The sequence below is a fragment of the Chiroxiphia lanceolata genome, chromosome 12 (assembly GCF_009829145.1).
Source record: "Chiroxiphia lanceolata isolate bChiLan1 chromosome 12, bChiLan1.pri, whole genome shotgun sequence".
Classification (NCBI taxonomy): Eukaryota; Metazoa; Chordata; class Aves; order Passeriformes; family Pipridae; genus Chiroxiphia; species Chiroxiphia lanceolata.
The window spans coordinates 15,567,962-15,585,330 of record NC_045648.1 but is presented as its reverse complement, the minus strand read 5'-3'; the positions used below and the strand labels follow the sequence as shown (position 1 = coordinate 15,585,330).

At 45.6% G+C, this 17,369-nt stretch overlaps 1 protein-coding gene across 3 annotated transcripts in view; it reads right to left on the bottom strand.

Annotated features, from left to right (window-relative positions):
* Positions 1-17,369, bottom strand: part of ZNF592 (zinc finger protein 592) — a 36,968-nt gene that overhangs the window by 8,264 nt on the left and 11,335 nt on the right. For all 3 annotated transcript variants that reach the window (XM_032699790.1, XM_032699789.1, XM_032699791.1), the window contains exons 4-6: positions 7,471-7,649; positions 3,006-3,182; positions 2,063-2,222 (exon numbers count right to left, since the gene is read on the bottom strand). In XM_032699790.1, coding sequence (XP_032555681.1) covers positions 2,063-2,222; positions 3,006-3,182; positions 7,471-7,649 — 516 coding nt within the window. The remainder of the gene's footprint in view (positions 1-2,062; positions 2,223-3,005; positions 3,183-7,470; positions 7,650-17,369) is intronic.

Genomic DNA, 17,369 nt, shown 5'->3' with positions numbered 1-17,369 from the left:
TAAGCTCTAAAACCACAGATCTTTGGTATTAAATGGTATTAAACACAGAGCTCTGAACTAAATGTTTGCTGGTATCTTGGGGGCTCCAAAGCTGCTTCATCTTTGCTCAAGGGAGGGAAGAGACAACCTTTAAGTTTCTTCAACCCTAGTTCCTTCAATTCTACCCCAGCTATTGCTATTTACATTTTTCACAGTTCAAAACTTAGCTCCTGCCATATAATACCAAGCATAAAGCCAGAGACCTGCCTTATAAGGAATACGGCTCCAGGCTCTTTAGTTATTCAACAGGCCAAAATCCAAAGTCCCCTAAAAAGTTATTTTAACAAAGAAAATTGAACATAAGGAAAATAATCAAAAAATGAAGAGCTGTGGGAAAGCAAAAGCAAGTAAAACAGCAACATACCAAAGAAACCTCAAGAAACTCCCCTAGGAACAACAACAGTTCATCCACACAAAAGGCTAATTTAAAGGTTTAATTGTGCACAGTAATTAATAACGGGTAAAGTTTCAACACACAAAAGCCCCAGGCCTTTGGAAGTGTTTCTGTGGGTTAGACACCAAACAAAACTCCAAACACAGGGTCTCAGCTGAGAAATCTGTGTGCTTTGCACCTGATCCAGCTGATGGCCACAGAAGCTTTTCATGCTCCAGGGCACTGCCAGATACTCCAGAACACAGACACGTCCATTTTCTCCCCATCTGGAAATCTCCAGTGTTTTAGTGCCCGTTACTGCATTGTTGCACCACCGGGGGAAGATAAACTAGGAGCACGGTAAAATGAAGGGAAGCCAGAAAGCCTTCAATTACCACCTCAAAGACCTGCTGATGGCCAAACAGCCTCGTGGTTAACAGGCAGAAGTTTTGTGGTAGAGATCTCAGGATGCTCCTGCACCCTGAGGGTGGGATCTGCAAAGGAACCACAAGTTGTGTACCTCAACTCCAGCCTTTCAGCACTGGGGTTGAATGTCTCCTTGAAGGTCCCAGCCTTAATCTCAACTCTATAATGCAAGGAGATTAGCGATCACGGACTTCAGAGGAGGGCTACAAATTGTAATTCACTACTGCATGCAAAGTGCTTCCAGATTTGGAAGTTAAAGGCATGGGGGAGAAAGCAAAGATTTTGAATGGGTTTTGCTTTCAGGAGTGAGCTAATGAATCTTCTTGCTTTTTCAGTAAGTATAAACAAAATAAAGTCACTGATGAAAGAAAAATATGTCCTTTTTTATCCCAATCAAAGGGAAAGAAGACTTTGCAAGCTCTTCCTTCAGAATGCCACCAAGAACTCTTTGGACAGGACTTCTATGGCAGTGTTGTTAGACATTGTACATAGAATCATACTGAGTTAGATAACAGAAAAATGTGGCACTTGTACATTTACAGGATAATCAGATCTGCAAGGCTGGTACCTCCAGGGCAGTCATTTCTGCCTCTGTCACTCCTCTCCTGCAGGCTGGTGTGGTTCAGAGCAGCCAAGGACTGAGGATGTTAAATGTCATGTAACCCCTCTCTGAGGCAGCTGCAAAGGGGCCAAAGCTCTCCAGGTGAGCATCCAAAAGAGGCAGATTCAGCTTTCACTATACAAATGGAGTAACACTGTGGGCAGAGAATAATTCTCCCTGTCTGACAGCCAAAGATAATGCTGCCACCCTAATTTAATCCCTTCTCTGGGTTTAAGAGGTTGTGGACTCCCCATCCCTGGAAGTGTCCAAGGCCAGGTTGGACAAGGCTTGGAGCAACCTGGTCTAGTGGAAGGTGTCCCTGCCCATGACAGGGGGTGTTACAAGATGAGATTTGAGGTCCCTTCCAACCCAAACCACCTTGTGATAAACAAGCCTTTGTCATACAGTTAAAATACATCTAGATGAGAGGAACTGCCTGCATTAATATGAACTAACACAAACCACTCCACTGAGTGGTTTCTGGATCCTGTAAATCACCGTAGTCTGTTTTTCCACTAATATATTCCTCAAGAATCTTCCACTTCTTGAAGCAATTTTCTCACATGGTTGATGTAAACTCAAAGAATAGGATCTTGCTCTAGTAGGGGGGGGGAGTTACCTACCTTAACATGCTGCATTAGCTGCTGTTTCTGCATATACACCAGCTGACACTGTGGGCACTTAAACACTCCCACTAACAACTTGTTGGTGTTCTGCTGGAAGTGCTCCTGGAGCAGCTTCTTCTTGTTAAAGACTGTCTCACAAGAACATTTGTAGATCACCCTGGAACAATTAAAGAAAGTAAATTCAATCTCTCTTCCTTAAGACGACAGTGGAACTTAGCAACTCCAGAAAGGGATAGGCTTCTGAGGAGGGCTGTGCTCTCCGTGTATTGTCAAGACACACCCACTTGGGTAAACTGAACCAGTCACTCGACTGGGAAGAACAACAAAATGCCTCAGGCACATACCACAGCTTGCTAAAAATAAGTTTACTTCTGTGCATATGCATAACTATGTGTGTGTGTGTGTGTGTGTGTGTGTGTGTGTGTGAGCACAGACAGATGGGAGCAAACCCAAAGTATTCCAGCTGGCTACACACTGCTCTCAATCCCACCCTTCCATTGTTCCTCCCTTAAAACATCCATTTTTGGCACTAGCTCAAGCCTTGGATGGAAAAGCTACAGAGTAGAAAAATCACAAGGTTTCTGTCTAGTGATTTTTGGGGGCAATGCTCCATGGGGTAACCCTCCTCTTTGAGTGCCAGATGCAGCAGTTGCCCTGGAGCCATCTACCATTGAGGTGCCACTGCAGGTCCTGCTGGACAAAGACGTGACAATTAAGTTCTTTTTATGGATGTTCAGCTCTTCCCAGCCCAAACTCCTCTCCTCCTGCCCAGGAGACCATGTTTGTACCAACAAGAGCACGCTCTGGCTCGGAACAGAGAAAGCAGCAGCTGATCTTATATGAGTATGGAAACCAAAACCAGAAAAAAGACTGGGAGGGAAAGGGGGAATCCTGGAGCTACCCAGCAAAGGAGGAGAAGAGATAAAGCCAAACCACTTACTGAGTAGCCTTGTGAGGTTCTGCTGGGTGCTGGCTGGCCATGTGAGCCACGGTGCTGTCAGCTGACTTGAAGGCCTTGGGGCAGAAAGAACACTTGTGGAAGACTTCGCAGTGTTTCTCGTGGATGTGCACTTTGAGCATGGCGAGGGTCATGAAGACAACTCCACAATGGATGCACCTGTGGGAGGCATGGAAAAGAGATGAGTTACAGCCACACCATCACTTCCATCATATAAGGAAAGGACCAGGAAGCAAGGACTAGGTGGTGGCAGGTCCTTGGTTGGTTTCTTACATATTAACGTGGAAGAGTCAAGGAGGAATATGATACAAGAATTCTGGGCAGACCTCACAACCACATGTTAAGAAACAAGCAAACAAGACCTACAAAAGAAACCTTCAGAGACTAGAACAACCCCCAAAAAAAGGAAGATGTGGTTGAGCAGAATGTCAGCCCTGTACCTGTGAAAGCCAATTCCAGCACAGGTACAAATGAAGGATTACAGTAAAAGTACCTGGTGAGATCTTCAGGTAGCAATAAGCAGCACAAATACCAGCTAGTCCCCAGTATAAAATAAAAAGAGAAAGAATATCCAGCTAGGAAAACATCAGCAATTGCTTCTCATGTCACCAAGCCCTAGAATATCAAGACAGCAACAGCAAAGATACTGAAAACAGCAACAGAAACACCCAAGGAACTGATTAAGATCATTAAAATCATTAAGATATAGGTGCTGCCTAGAAAGTGCTTGTCTGGGAGAGCTGGGTGGGTGCTCTGGGAGGAGAGAGAGAGAGGGGAGCAGAGGTTGCACGTTGAGTCACAGGATTCTTCTTGGCAGCTGAAAACATGGCCAAGAGGAGTGCAGGGCCACCCTGCTGGTCCCAGCCTGCCTCTCCTCCCAACATACACCTGCAACAGGTCTTGCCTTATACTCCCACAAGATGGCAACAATCAGCAGCCTTACTGTGTTTAATACTCAACCCGAGATCTGCCTGCCACTCTCCAGCACTCCATGGGCACATGAGGGTGCAGACACCCGCCCTCATCTGCCTCAGGAACACCAGCCACAGGGTTTACCATCTCATAGGTGCAGCTCTGCTGACCTGGGACCAGAATAGTCTCTCCTAAGAAGATTCCACGACAATGACAACAGTGCATACCTGCTTAAGCCAGCACTGCATGTGCTCCGTTAGAGCAGAGGAGCTCAGCCGGGCAGTTCAGGGATAGTGGGATGCATGAGACACGCAGGGGATAATCCTCATAAATACCTTTTTTCCTCTGCTCTGAGGGCTGCGTTTGCCCATGGTGCTGTCAGGTCTGCGTTTGGTGCAGATGGATGGACCCCAGCTATCACATAACTGGAACAGCTCCAAGCCCATATCAAAAACAAACAAGCCGCTGGAACATCCTTCCCTCGGAACGAGCCTCCCAACAGTGTTTAGGAAACAAGCCCAAGCTTTGAAGTTACACTTCAAAAGATCATTAGGCAGAAGCCAGCCCGAAAGGAGCCAAACCCTCTCCCCTTCACTTTAAGAAAACACAGAAATGCTGTTTTCTTAGTGTTTGAGAGGGAAGCGGTGACAGAAGCCAGTGTCATCTTTGGGGGAGCATGAAAACATTCTGATGGGGCAGCTCTGCCTTCAAGCCCAATCCTCATCCATGTGAGACAAGGAGAGAGAGAGAGACTTTCTAGTACAGTAACACCAGGAACCATGTTATTAGGGAAAAATAATTCCTCAAGTATAAATGGAGGAACAAATGCTAATCCTGGCAGCAAGGAATGGCTGGTACCTCCAGGAATATCCAACGAGCTCCTTCCACAAACACTCCCTGAACTACCAGGAGATGGTTCTGCATTACGCTTGGTTTTGGGAAGTACTTCGTTAAGAATGAGGGATGAAATAAGCACTAACTCAGGGTCAAATGATCACAAGTTAATTTAATTTACAGTAAATGTAAGCTTAAACAACAGCCACTTAGTAATTAAGAAGCCCAGTGCCAGAAGGACAAAGTTTGATAAAGTAAACTAATTAGCTGAACAAAGCGGATGGAGGATGTCAAGAAGTTTGCCATGTAATTCCTGCAAATTGCAAATTCTGCTATCATCCCAAGCACTCCCGGATCCCTCAGGGCAAGGAGGGGTGGCTAAAAGTCTTGGAAAGCATCCTGTGAGAGGAGATAAAGCTACAAGATGTTGTCTTAACTCTCTGAACACTTCCTATACCGTCACCTTCCAGCCCCTCAACTCTCCAAATGGCACCAAAGCAGGCAAATGAGTTCCAGATCAGCGGGGACAGCTGGAAGGGGCTTGGAAAAGGTGGGGAAGTGACACTTAGAGCCAAGAGGAAAGGAGCATTTAGGACAGACTTGTTGGGTTTCATTTTTAACTGCAGAAGCCCGTTCTCATTTTCACTGCAATCATTAGCCATGACTCAACCCCAAACCAAACAACCATCCCAAATTTAATTGAATGCACTGGGGTATTGGCAGAAAAGGAGAGAGAATAAGGGCTTATCACAAAAGGCAAACCAAACTGATGCACCAGAAATTCAAGAGAAATAGGGATATAAAGAGAAGCAACAAAAGTCAAGCTGATCCTGGGAGGGATTTACAGAATTCCTCAGCTTTTCAGCTCTGCAAGTAACAAAAGTGAAAGGAAAGAAGTAAAGTCACTCGGTGACCACAGGACAGATACCACAGATTATCTAGATATGGTTCTGCAACCAAAACAACTCTCTTCTGATTTCAACAATGCCAATGCCATCAACCCTGCAGCAGAGACAGGCAGGGTAATGAGGATGGTACATCCACAAGTTCACCTGTCTAGTGGACTCAGTTTTCCCAGATGAGCTTGAGCAGATGTGAATTAGAGGAGAAGTTAAAGAAATTTAGCTTCTAGAGAAGCTGGATAAAGCTAAAAAAATCCACAAGTATCATTTGTGAACTCTGCCTTGGTTTAGATCTTCAATAATGTCCCTGGTACAGAGATCAGGTATCTGCTAAGCGCATCTGTAGACAGATGGAAGCTCTTGTTGCTGGATTCCCAGGTGCCACTGTAATTCCAAAAACTGCATCAAACCCATGGGTAATTTTCTACACGATTCCCAATTTTCCATCTCAGGGAAAACATTTTTTCTCCAGCTTTCCTCCTTCCCAGATTAAGTCATTTTCAAAGAGCCCCAGTGTCACAGCCATTTAATTTGTGATGGAATTAATTCTCTGTTGTGGGCTGGGCCTCCTCAAATCACATCCCACATTAAAAAACCTTATCTGCATATAATTAAACTCAGAATTGGTTTGTTATGTGCCTCTTGTCTTCACGGCTGAAAGAAAAAGCCCCTGAAAACCCCAATGTGATTTCAGAGTAAACCACACAGTGGAGGCTTCCTGAATTTGCAGACATCTTAAAAGAACAGCTCCAAGGGCAGAAATTGCCCTGCTCGTTTGAAATCTTAAAGTATTTAATGGCAATCAAGAGAAAAAACAGAACTTTAAGAAAACTCAAAAGATCTCAATCTCATCTCCCAAGCAAATCCTCATGTGTGAAGAGCTGTGCTGCAGCTGGGGTGATCTCAACATGCCAAAGAGGGAAGGCTTGTAGGGAAAAGTAACATATTAGAGCAAACAATTTGGTTGGAGAAAAGACACTGCACCACATCCAGGACCTTGGGAGCCTTCCTCCACCTGTCTCAGCTCATGAGAAGTGTCTGGAGAGTTGCAGGGGCATAGAAGGAAATAATCTCAGTCCTTGCCATGAAGGCATACATCTTCAGTCTTTACAACAGACATAAATATAAATTCAAGCCTTAAGGAGATTTAGAGGATTAAGATCTGCAATCTTTTTGCTGTAAATATCAATCCCGAGACAGCCGACTGCAACTTGAATTCCATACAAGTGCCTTTCAGCTCAGAGATGCCACAAAATTACTTCTGCTCTCAGAAACCTCCCTGAAATTCAGTTAGTGATTTCCCACTTAAATGTTTTTTGTCATGCAGAAAAACACATCAGGCCCAGGCTACATCCACTTTCATTAGAATCACAGAATGGTCTGGGATGGAAAGAACCTTAAAACTCATCTTGTTCCAATCCCCCTGCCATGGCCAGGGATACCTCCCACTAGACCAGGTTCCTCCAAGCCCTGTCCAACCTGGCCTTGGACACTTCCAGAGATGGGTGTCTTGGTTTTGGCTGGAATAGAGTTAATTTATTCTCAGTAGTTGGTACAGTGCTGTGTTGTGGATTCAAAATGAGAATAATGTTGATAACACACTGATGTTTTGGTTTTTGCTAAGTCGTGTTTATCCCATGTCAGGATGTGAGTCTCCTGCTCTGCCAGTGAGAAGGGACACAAAGAAACTGTGAGGGAGCAGAGCCGGGACAGGAGCAGCCACAGCTTCACCACCACTACCACCACTTTCCAAAAACATAAGTCCCAGCTTGGCAGAGGCCCTGTGGGGCTGCACACACCTGAAGCCGACTTTGCGGGAGTAGTGCAGGCAGTTCTCCTTGACGTGGGTTTGGAAGTAGGCCGAGCGGCACACGGCCCCGCACTCCGGGCAGCAGTACGGAGACTTGTGCGCGTGGATCCTCTGGTGGGCACAGAAACTGCACTGGTTGGGCAGCATCATCTGGCACACTAGACACGTCTGAGGAGAGAAAGGTTATATTAGCTATATTCTCTACTTGGGGCTTTTCCCCCCAGCCCCAAATTCACCCTAGAAAACTTTCAGGTTTAGAGGCGGCTCCAGCACATTCCTTCAGCAGCAGCATTAACTCTATGAAGTCTTTGGCTACTCTCCTTATCATCTTTCACAACAACCTCCACAGTTAGCCATACTCAGTAACAGTATCCATGTTTAAACCATGCCCTCTGTGGTTTATTTCCTTTTTTTTTCCCCATAAAAAAGGAAAATAAAATCTTTCACCTCTGAGCTCTGATGACATTCCACTTGCTCAGCACTTTCATTTCCGCATTAAGAGAATTTCTCGACTTGAGGAGGAGAGCACTTTTCTCAACAAGCCCCCACGCTGCACCAAAACAGCTCAAAAAAGCAGAAAAACTCCATTACAGCCTGACTCCAAACCCTTGCTGCTGAAGGCAGTGCAGTCCCAATGTGCTCCTTTCCCACCAAAATCACTGCTGTGTCTCTTGCAAAATTTCTTTGGATCAGATGAAATCAGAACTTTCAAAGACCACAAACTACGTATGCTTCCCTTACAGAAACTTTTTGATGACTAGAAATGATGCAAAGACTCTTTCTCTCCCTGTTTCATCCTTTATGAAATCCACCTTTCCCCACATATTTACTATCAAAACCATTTTGCAGAAGCATCGTTTACTTGACATGTGAAGTTTTTTATGTGGATGTATCATCCCAATTTCATCAGCTGTCAAATCTCTGCTCCCTTTCACGAGTGTCTTGACTCTCTGTACTCCTTCAAAGCCCAGGAGCAGCTACTCATCCTCTGCAGGATGCACATTACTGGATGCCTGAGTGGGATTAGACACTAGCCCACCCTGAGCCCTCCAGGAGCTCAATCTCTCTTCAGACATTAATAATCCCGCACAAAATCACTCCTCTAGCTTCAGAATGAACTACAGCAAGCAGTTAATTATGGATTATCAAATCAGGTAATTTAACTAAATAATTTATGTGGACTTTGCTGCTGGCAGCCAGGGCAGAAACCCAGGACAGAAGTCCCGAAATCTGACTGAGAAATAAAATAAAATTAATGGCCACCTGCCTTTTCTGTATCACTGCGATTTCATACAGCATCTCTGTGATGCTCCACTACATAACATCCATCAGGGAACTGTCAAAATCACTGCAGGTAAGAGAAAGCATCACTTATAATAAAACGCAAAGCAATGACAAACCTGAAAGGTTCATGGGGCAGAAGGGAATTACTGAAGGTGGAAACTGAAATTGCCAAATGCATCAAAAGCTGCAGACACGTGATCTGGGATGTGTTGCAAACTTAAGTTTAGAGAAGAAAAGCCTTCCCCAGGAGGGAGAGAAATGAGTGGAAGAAACGTGGTAGGACCCCCATGCACAAACCCAAGTGCAATTCAAGGAAACTCAAGAGCATTTCAAATGCTGCAGAAGTCCCCTAATTTCAGCAAAGAAAAACAGTGCTACTGAGCCATGGGAATGCGAGAATAGGAAATAGAAAAGCCTCCAGGATCTCTCTGTGAGGAGCTGAGCAGGACCTCCAACACACTCTCAAATCCCCAAGTAAGAACTACAGGAAGAAATTAATGTTTGGGGCAGTTTTATTGTTTTATGGTATTTTTTCTAACTGGCTTGAGATTCACAATGGAAAATTTATCTCCTTGGTGCTGTTAAAAGAGGGCTCCTCTTGCTGTGGTCCCAACTAGTGTTTAAGGCAGACTCAGCACAACCACAGTCTGAAAGCACATTCGCCCTTGTAGCTCAGCAAGAAACACTCTCCATATCCTGCCTTGTCAAAGCCAATTCAGTTTCGATTTTAAGTCAGTTTGAGGCTCACCTCTTCCTCCCCAGCATGTCATACCCACTGCTCCCAAAATCAATCAGCACACATTAAAAACTTGAATTTTCACTGCTCTGAATGTGCTCGTGCTGGATCTAAAATATGCTAAAATCAGTATTTGATGAACTCCAGCCTGGGCTCTGCTGCCTGGGGATGTGCAGAGGAGCAGTGAGGAAGAAAGGCTCTGCAGGGACCAAAAATATGCTAATGTAGGGCTGAAGAGTTTGAGGAGTGCTACAAGAGGCATCAAAACTGTGGTTACCTCCTTGAGGCTCGGCAGGAAGCTGCCAGAGAGTGCGGACACACGATAGGGGAACAAAAAGCAAGACTTGGTGAGGATAAGGCTAAATGAATTCATTGCTCCTGCAGATGCCAGGGAAGGAGCTGGAAGGATTCCCATGCTGACACCACACTCTGCAGGGGGACAAAAAACAGCCCAAGCCTCTGAGCTCGGATTGTTTCATGGAAGAATCAAGAAGTTGGGGAGTAAACAGACAAAACGAAGAGCAATGAGTCACAAGGATGTATTAGTAAGAATAAGGAAAATTGTCATCCTTAGGCAGCATTAATTCTGGACTTGGGAAAAGTCAAGGCAGCTTCATCTTTCTGGCCTTACAGAGCCATTAAGGCTCTCCAGAGGAGTCAGCAACCATGCAGGTGAGGAAGATCTGAGCCACAACAGGTTCAGGCTACCTGGATTTCCAAAACAGTTTTGCATCATCCTTCACTAAAGGATTTTGAGGAAAGTAAGCTGCCATTAAACTTAAAATTCTGAGGAAACCAAGCTAAGAGAAGAAGGTTTTTGCTTGGGTAAGTAAGTAAGAAGAAGAAAGGAATGTCCTTTGATGGAGGAAGGTCCCAGGAAGTCCTGCTGGGATTTGGGCTCTTCAAAATAACCTCAAAGTATCTGGGAAAGTGAAACAGCAAAGCTTGATGATTAATTCTACCGCAACCAAAACCAGCACCCTGACCCAATAACTCAGCAATTTACAGATAAGGACTGACAACAAGGGCTGCAAAAAGAACATGCAGGACTGAGTGACCAGGTAATAAAATGAATCAACCAAGGAATAAAGTAGAGCTTGAAGAAGGCTTCAGAAAGAGAAGAAATTATAACTGGTATCTTTGTGCTCACTCTCACCCTTTTCCCAAGGAAGACACGAGGTCAGAAACCTGCCCAGGGGGAATCACAGGAGGCTCTGCTCACCCGTTTGACACCGGAACCCAACTTGCAGTGGTGTGTGGGCTTCCCCACCAAAGACTTCCTCTTAAAGACAGTGTTTTTTACTTTTGCAACTCTTCTGTTTTGTAGGAGAAACTGTAACTTGGTTCCAGATGTCACATTTTTATCTCTCTCCTAGTTTTCCATGACTTTTCAAAGAAGTCTGGCAGCAATTTGAGACATTCATTAGTCAGTTATTTCTAAAGCATGTTACCAGGATAGGATTTTGAGTTGTGTAATGTCTGTGTTTTTCATATACTCCCATAGCCTACGCTTTAATCAAGAGTTATTTATTACAAATTTTCTTTAATTCCAGTTTGCCTGCCACATTTCATTTGGGCTTTTCTTCAACAAGTCACATTCACACACACACAAACGCTCAGAAGCTCAGCCGTTTCGGAATACTTGAGTTGATTCCCATTTTTACTTATTAGCTTCTTCAGAAGGGGAAAAAAATTAAATATTCACTGAAATAGAGTGAAGGCTGAAAAAATACACTACTCAGAAAAAGTTTGTCTATTAAACCCAACCCTGTGGCCCCAGAGGTGTTGGTAAATCAGGGAATGTATAGTTAACACACAGTTTTGCTCTGGAAGGTACCTGTGAAAAGGGAACTAGTTTTGGTTCAAGCAAAGAAATGTTACATCAGTTTTAGTCTCGTTGCTTTACAGATTTAAGTGATAGTGATGAAGCTCACGTCCACTTAAGAGCTGCCCCCAGAATACAAGGGTCCTCCTTAATATGATCTTCACAGAGTTCCAGTTAAAAACACTCGGGCACCAACCCTATGGCACAGGACTAGGGTTAGGAAAGAAGAAAAGAGTCGTAAGCCAAATGATCTCTAAATTAAGAAAAAAACAACTAAGGTCTCAGAGCGAAACAGTCAGAAGGGAACAGAAATCATATTTGCAGAATGTTAACCTTTTAAAGAGTGCTTGTCCTTCACATATTCAAACCAAAAATCCCCCACCAGTGGTGCCCCAAAGCCCCAGTTCTTCCCAAATCCAGCCTTTTGTGAGCTTTAATTTTTCTACTTCGGGCAGAGCTGCAGGGACAGCCAGGGGATCACAGACAGAGATTAGCAGGATCCTCCTGCTGTAAAAAAAATAATGACCAATTACTACTTAAAGCTAACCTTTAAGTTCACCTGAGCTCTCCCTTACAGCCTGGCTGGGATCAGAGGCAGCAGCCTACACCCCTCAGCAGAGCTACTCCAGCAGTGGTGATGTGCTGGCTCTGGTGATGTGCTTTCCCTCTGCCCCTCTGTGTTCTCTTCCCGCATCCCAGCCGGATGACTGTGTGCTGGGCCACGCTACAGCCAAGAGCCAGATGTGTGGAGGACGATTTTGACTGATTTCAATCATCCAGGTGACAGCACTGCTACACAATATTTCACCAGTGTGAGGAGAAGCAGCAAGCAGAGAATTTCTTTTGCTGTCACTGTGATAACTGAACTACGCTCCTGGCCACGCTCTCTCTAGATGAATAGGCATCACTGCATTAACGTGTTAATTTATAGATGAAAAATAACCCTACAACAGAAACTCAAGATTATTAATTTGAAGAAGAAAAACTCAGAACCCAACTGATACCCTAAAATCAACGCGTTCAAGCTTCAGTGACAAAATACAGGTCAAGTCCAGTCCTAACACAGAGGTTTTATCCTAATAAACACTCTTAATAGCAGATACTGATATTTCCTTGGCTATAGTTATCTATTTTGTCAGCCTAAGGCACCATTGCCCTGAGGGAGTCTGCTTGACCTTCAGCCCAAGGACATGACCACGACACACCCTTTAATCCCAAACTCCCATCCATCTTCTCATCTGATACCTTCAGCTCACTCCCCCTCATATCTGTTCATCCTCAGCCTCATCACTGCATCCTACTTCCTCCCATCGACCTTGTTCTCCCTTATTTGTATCCCTGAAACTCACTGAATTCCCAACACTCCCAAATCCAGCGTCCTTCTCAGACCTTCACCAAGACCAACTCCTACACACATCTAAATCATCCCAACACACCAGGATGCTTAAGCCTCAAAAAGGCACTCAATTAAAACCTTATCCCTGGAAACTAAGGCTGTTCAAGAAACACAAAATCCATTTTTGTGTACATGGAAAAATCCCTGGCTAAAACATCAGTAAATCTAGAAACTCAACAGCTTTAGGAAACAAAGTGGAATTGCAATGGCAAAAGCCACCAGCATCACAGATCTTAAGACAATGTTGCATCAAATCAGCTTAATTCTGAATTTGCTCAGTCTGTAGCTCTTTTATCTTTATGATCTCAGCTGTAATTTCAAGAATTTCAGTTTCCACATCTTTTCTTTCTGACCCACCGTGCTGTGTTTACATGGCAAGGTTTTGGCAGTGGGGGGTTCAGGGGTGGCCTCTGTGAGAAGACACCCAAAGCTGCCTCCACGTCGGACGGAGTCAGCTCCATGATGGACTTGTGGCTGGCCAAGGCTGAGCCCTTCAACAGCACCTCTGGGATAAAAGACTTAGGAAAGGGTAAAAGATGCTGTGCAGCAGCTGGGAGAGAGGAGTGAGAAGATGTGAGAGAAACAGCCCAGGTGCCAGAGCAGAGATTCCCCTGCAAAACACCATGAATCCATGCTGACACAGGTTGTGCCACTCTGACCCATGGAGAACCACAGAGGGACCACAGCACCCTGAAGGAGCTGCAGCCCTCTGAGAGAGAGTCCATGGAGTAGGTTTTCTGGCAGGACCTGGGACCCCATGGGGGACCCACACTGCTTCAGCCTGTGCCTGAAGGACTGCACCCCATGGAAAGGATCCATTCCAGAGCAGATCCTGAAGAACTGCAGCCTGTGGAAAGGACTCACACTGCAGCTCTTGGTGAAGGACTGTCTCCCATGGGAAGGACTCCACAAGGGAGCAGGGGAAGAGTGTGAGGAGAAAGGCTGGGTGGGCACCTGGTTCCAACCAGAATTCTGAACTCCCACTTACTAAAACTCTCATATACTGGATTAAATGAGTCTTCACATCCCCACTTTCAAGTCACCAGTACAACCCCACAGGCACACACTCCCTCCCTTTTCTTAGGACGGCAACATTAAAGGCCTCTGCTCTTCCCTCCACCCTGCAGGGCTGATTCCTGTCAGTCAGGGGTGATGCTCTGGCTCTTTCTTCTCACCTTGCACTTCTCAGTGCCTTGCATCCCATCAAACATAGCACCACAGGTGTTGAAACACCAGCTTTGCTGTGATCCTCACCAATCACTTTGCTTTTTCAGTGATTCCCTTCTTACTTGACCCATCACTTACTTGCTCCCGCTCCAGAAGGAAGATACACAGTAAACGCCTCCACTCATCCCTTCCAACAGCCTCTCCCAGGACCAATTCTTACCAGTAGGTTCTTGTTTCCTGGGATTTCATGACTGGTTTATGCTAAGCCAATGAGTTCCTCCACCCAGTGGGCAGTCACAGAATGGCTGAGGTTGGAAAGGACTTCCTGAGATCATGTGGCCATCCAACACCCCTGTTCAAGCAGGGCCATGTAGAGCTGGTTGCACAGAACGTGACTAGGTGGCTTTTGAACACCCTCCAAGGACAGAGACTCCACAACCTCCTTGGGCAATCTGTGCCAGCGCCAAGGCTGCCTTTGGCCTTCACACCCTCAGTTTGCTCTTCCTTGCTGGTGAGTATGAGGTCCAGCTGAGCACCTCTCCCTGGCTTCTCTGTTGGAATCACTTGGCTCAGGACATGATCATCACAGCTGCCCAGGAACCTCCTGGGCTGCTGACATCCTGCCAGGCTGTCCCACTAACACAGATGAGGATAGCTGATGTCCCCCATGGACCACAGTCTGTGAATGTGAGGTCTGTAGGTAGCCTCATCCACTGTTCTTCCAGGCCAGGTGGCCTGCAGCACACACCCACTAAAATGTCACCCATATCTTCAATCCCAATCCAGAAGCTCTCAGTTGGCTGTTCACCCATCCCCAGGCAGGGCTCCGGGCACTCCAGCTGCTGCCTCACATACAGGACAACCCCTCCTTCCTTGTCTTCCTGGCCTGTCCTTCCCAAAGAGCCTGTGTCCCTCCATCACAACACTCCAGTCATGCAACACATCCCATCACTTCCCTCAACGCCAACACAACCAGAGTCCTGAGACAGCACACAGGTCATGGAATGGTTTGGGTTGGAAGGGACCTTAAAGACCATCTTATTCCACACCCTTCCATGGGCAGGGTCACTTTCCACTAGATCAGGTTGCTCCAGGCCTGGCCTTGAACACTTCCAGGGATGGGGCAGCCACGTCTCTGGTTCTCCAGTTCTTTGTGTTTATTCCCCACGGCGTGTGCATCAGCATTAGACACTTGAGAGGCAGGACTGAGCAGACCACCACCACCACCAGGGCTCTCATGGCCCTGCCCATCACCCCCAGAGCTCTGCAGTCACTTTTGATACTCTCCAGGTTGTCTGGGGCAGCACCATTGGTGACCCCATGGAAAAAGAATGTGGGAGCAGGATTATTCCTGTTAGTGCCAGCAGACACCAGCTTCCAGCCTCAGTTCCCATTCCTTCTCATCCCAGCCTCTGTCCCAGCTGTTCCCTCCTCCTTGCTCTCAGACATGTCCTGGCCCCCAATTCACACCCCTGCTCTTCTCCTCTTCCCCCAGCTGCTCCCAGTCCCCGGGGGATGCAGGAGCACCAGGGCCATGCAGGCAGGCGTGGGTGGGGGAGGAGAGGGGGGGATTGTTGCCTCGTGGCAACAGATCACACACTGATTTAAGCAGACCATGGAGCCGCACCCCGGCTTTTCTTCCTCCCCAGCCTCTCCTCCTCCTCACCCCATGCTCTGGTGTGGCCTCAGGGTGCAGGCTCTGCTCTCCTGCCACTCATCTCTTTGTCTGTGCTCCCAGCCATTCTTGCCTGGAGCTCCGTTCCCCCAACGTGCTTTCAATCATAACATCTTCCATCCCTTTGCTTCTACAAAATCCACTGGGAAAATTTCCATATAAAACAAAATCTATCCTCGCTCGTACCTAAGGACTGCATTAATCACCCTTGGTTTGGGAGAGGGAGAAAGCAGTGCTTTATGGACCAAGGGAATTTTTTGTTGAATTTCAACTCTCTTGTTTTCTAAATTAAAACATGAACTTGGGAGGGGGGGAAGGAAGAGAAAAATAGCAAAAATACAGCTGCTGCCTTTATTTTTTGCTGCTGGGAAATTACCAGGGCAGCATGTGGTCCTACTAGCTATTGTCAAGTTTTAGCCAATAAATAATAAAGCATTGATTTAAGAGGGGAAAGGAAGAAGAAAAAGAAAAGGCAGCAATAAAATTGCTTTTAAATAACTCCAGTGTAGGTGGTGTGTAAACAGGATACGTCATAACTCATTGAAAAATTCTTACTGGACAAAAAAAAGAGAGAAAAGAACATGGAAAAAAGTAAGGAGAACAAAACCACAAAGGTTCAGGAAAATTCAGAGGTCCTTAGTTTATATTTTGCACTTTATTTGAGTTCTTAGCTACCTTGGTGGATTTTGGGTGGTCAAGGTAAAAAAGAAAGGGGGGGGAAAAGAATTAAACATCTCTGGTTACCAGTAGATGGACAATTATGCCCAAGAGGCTCAGGAAGTACTTTGAATTCTTGCACATGTTATTGTGCACTGGTCTGTCCTTGCCCAGAAAACAAATAGGCTCCATCTCAAAACCAGTTTGTGTCTTTTGTTCCATTACTTCTGCTGCAAACCTCTTTCAGAATTCACTCCTCTGATGATTACAGACTGTCCTCTAATTTTCAGTGTAAATCTATTTCAGTCTGTTCTTGCATCATTGCTGCCTCTAAATTTAAAAACTCCTTTCTACAAACATCACACCAGATACAGGGCAAGAGTGGATACAGAGGACAAAAAGCACATCCAAAATACAGGCACCAGGACCTGCATGGGCTTTGTTCCCTTCCTGTAATTTGAGCCCTGAAAATGCTAAAAACCCCTGCCTGATGCTGATGAACTGCCCAGGGCAATCCCTGAGAGTACAGGAAGTGCTTCTTTTTGGCAGATTTAGTTTCTGGTGGAAAAAAAGTGCCACTACCCTTACCTTAATCCTTTGTCTGCTCCAGTGCTGAAGGAGACCCACTCTCACTTACCAGGTCTTTGCCAAGCAAAACTCATAATGGGTTTTTCATTTCCCCACAAGAGATCATCTTTCCACTTCTCTGTTCATTCTTCCTTCATTTATTCCTGTCTATCCTGATAAACACAAACAGTACACTCCTCTCCATCTCAAGGCAAGCAAGAGGGAGCATTACCACAGCCCTGCCTGGTGCTGCAGGTTGACTTAAATCCCCTGCACAACTGTCACCTTGGTCATTCAGGGACTTCTCATGACCAAATATCCTGCTTTTGGTTGCTTTTCATCCCATTCATACTCAATCTTCAAGATCACCTGGGTCCTCCTGTAAAATATTCCCAATTTTCCATGACTTCTTACTTTGTTGGTTTGGTTCAGCAAATTTTTCTACACATTCAGCCTCCAAGGTCCTTAACACAAACATTAACTGCAGAGGTACCTCAAGCCATTCCTCAGATCTCACAAGAACCTGATCCCAGTTGCAGTTATTTCCCAGATTTTATCTGATTCTGCTCCACCCTCCTAAT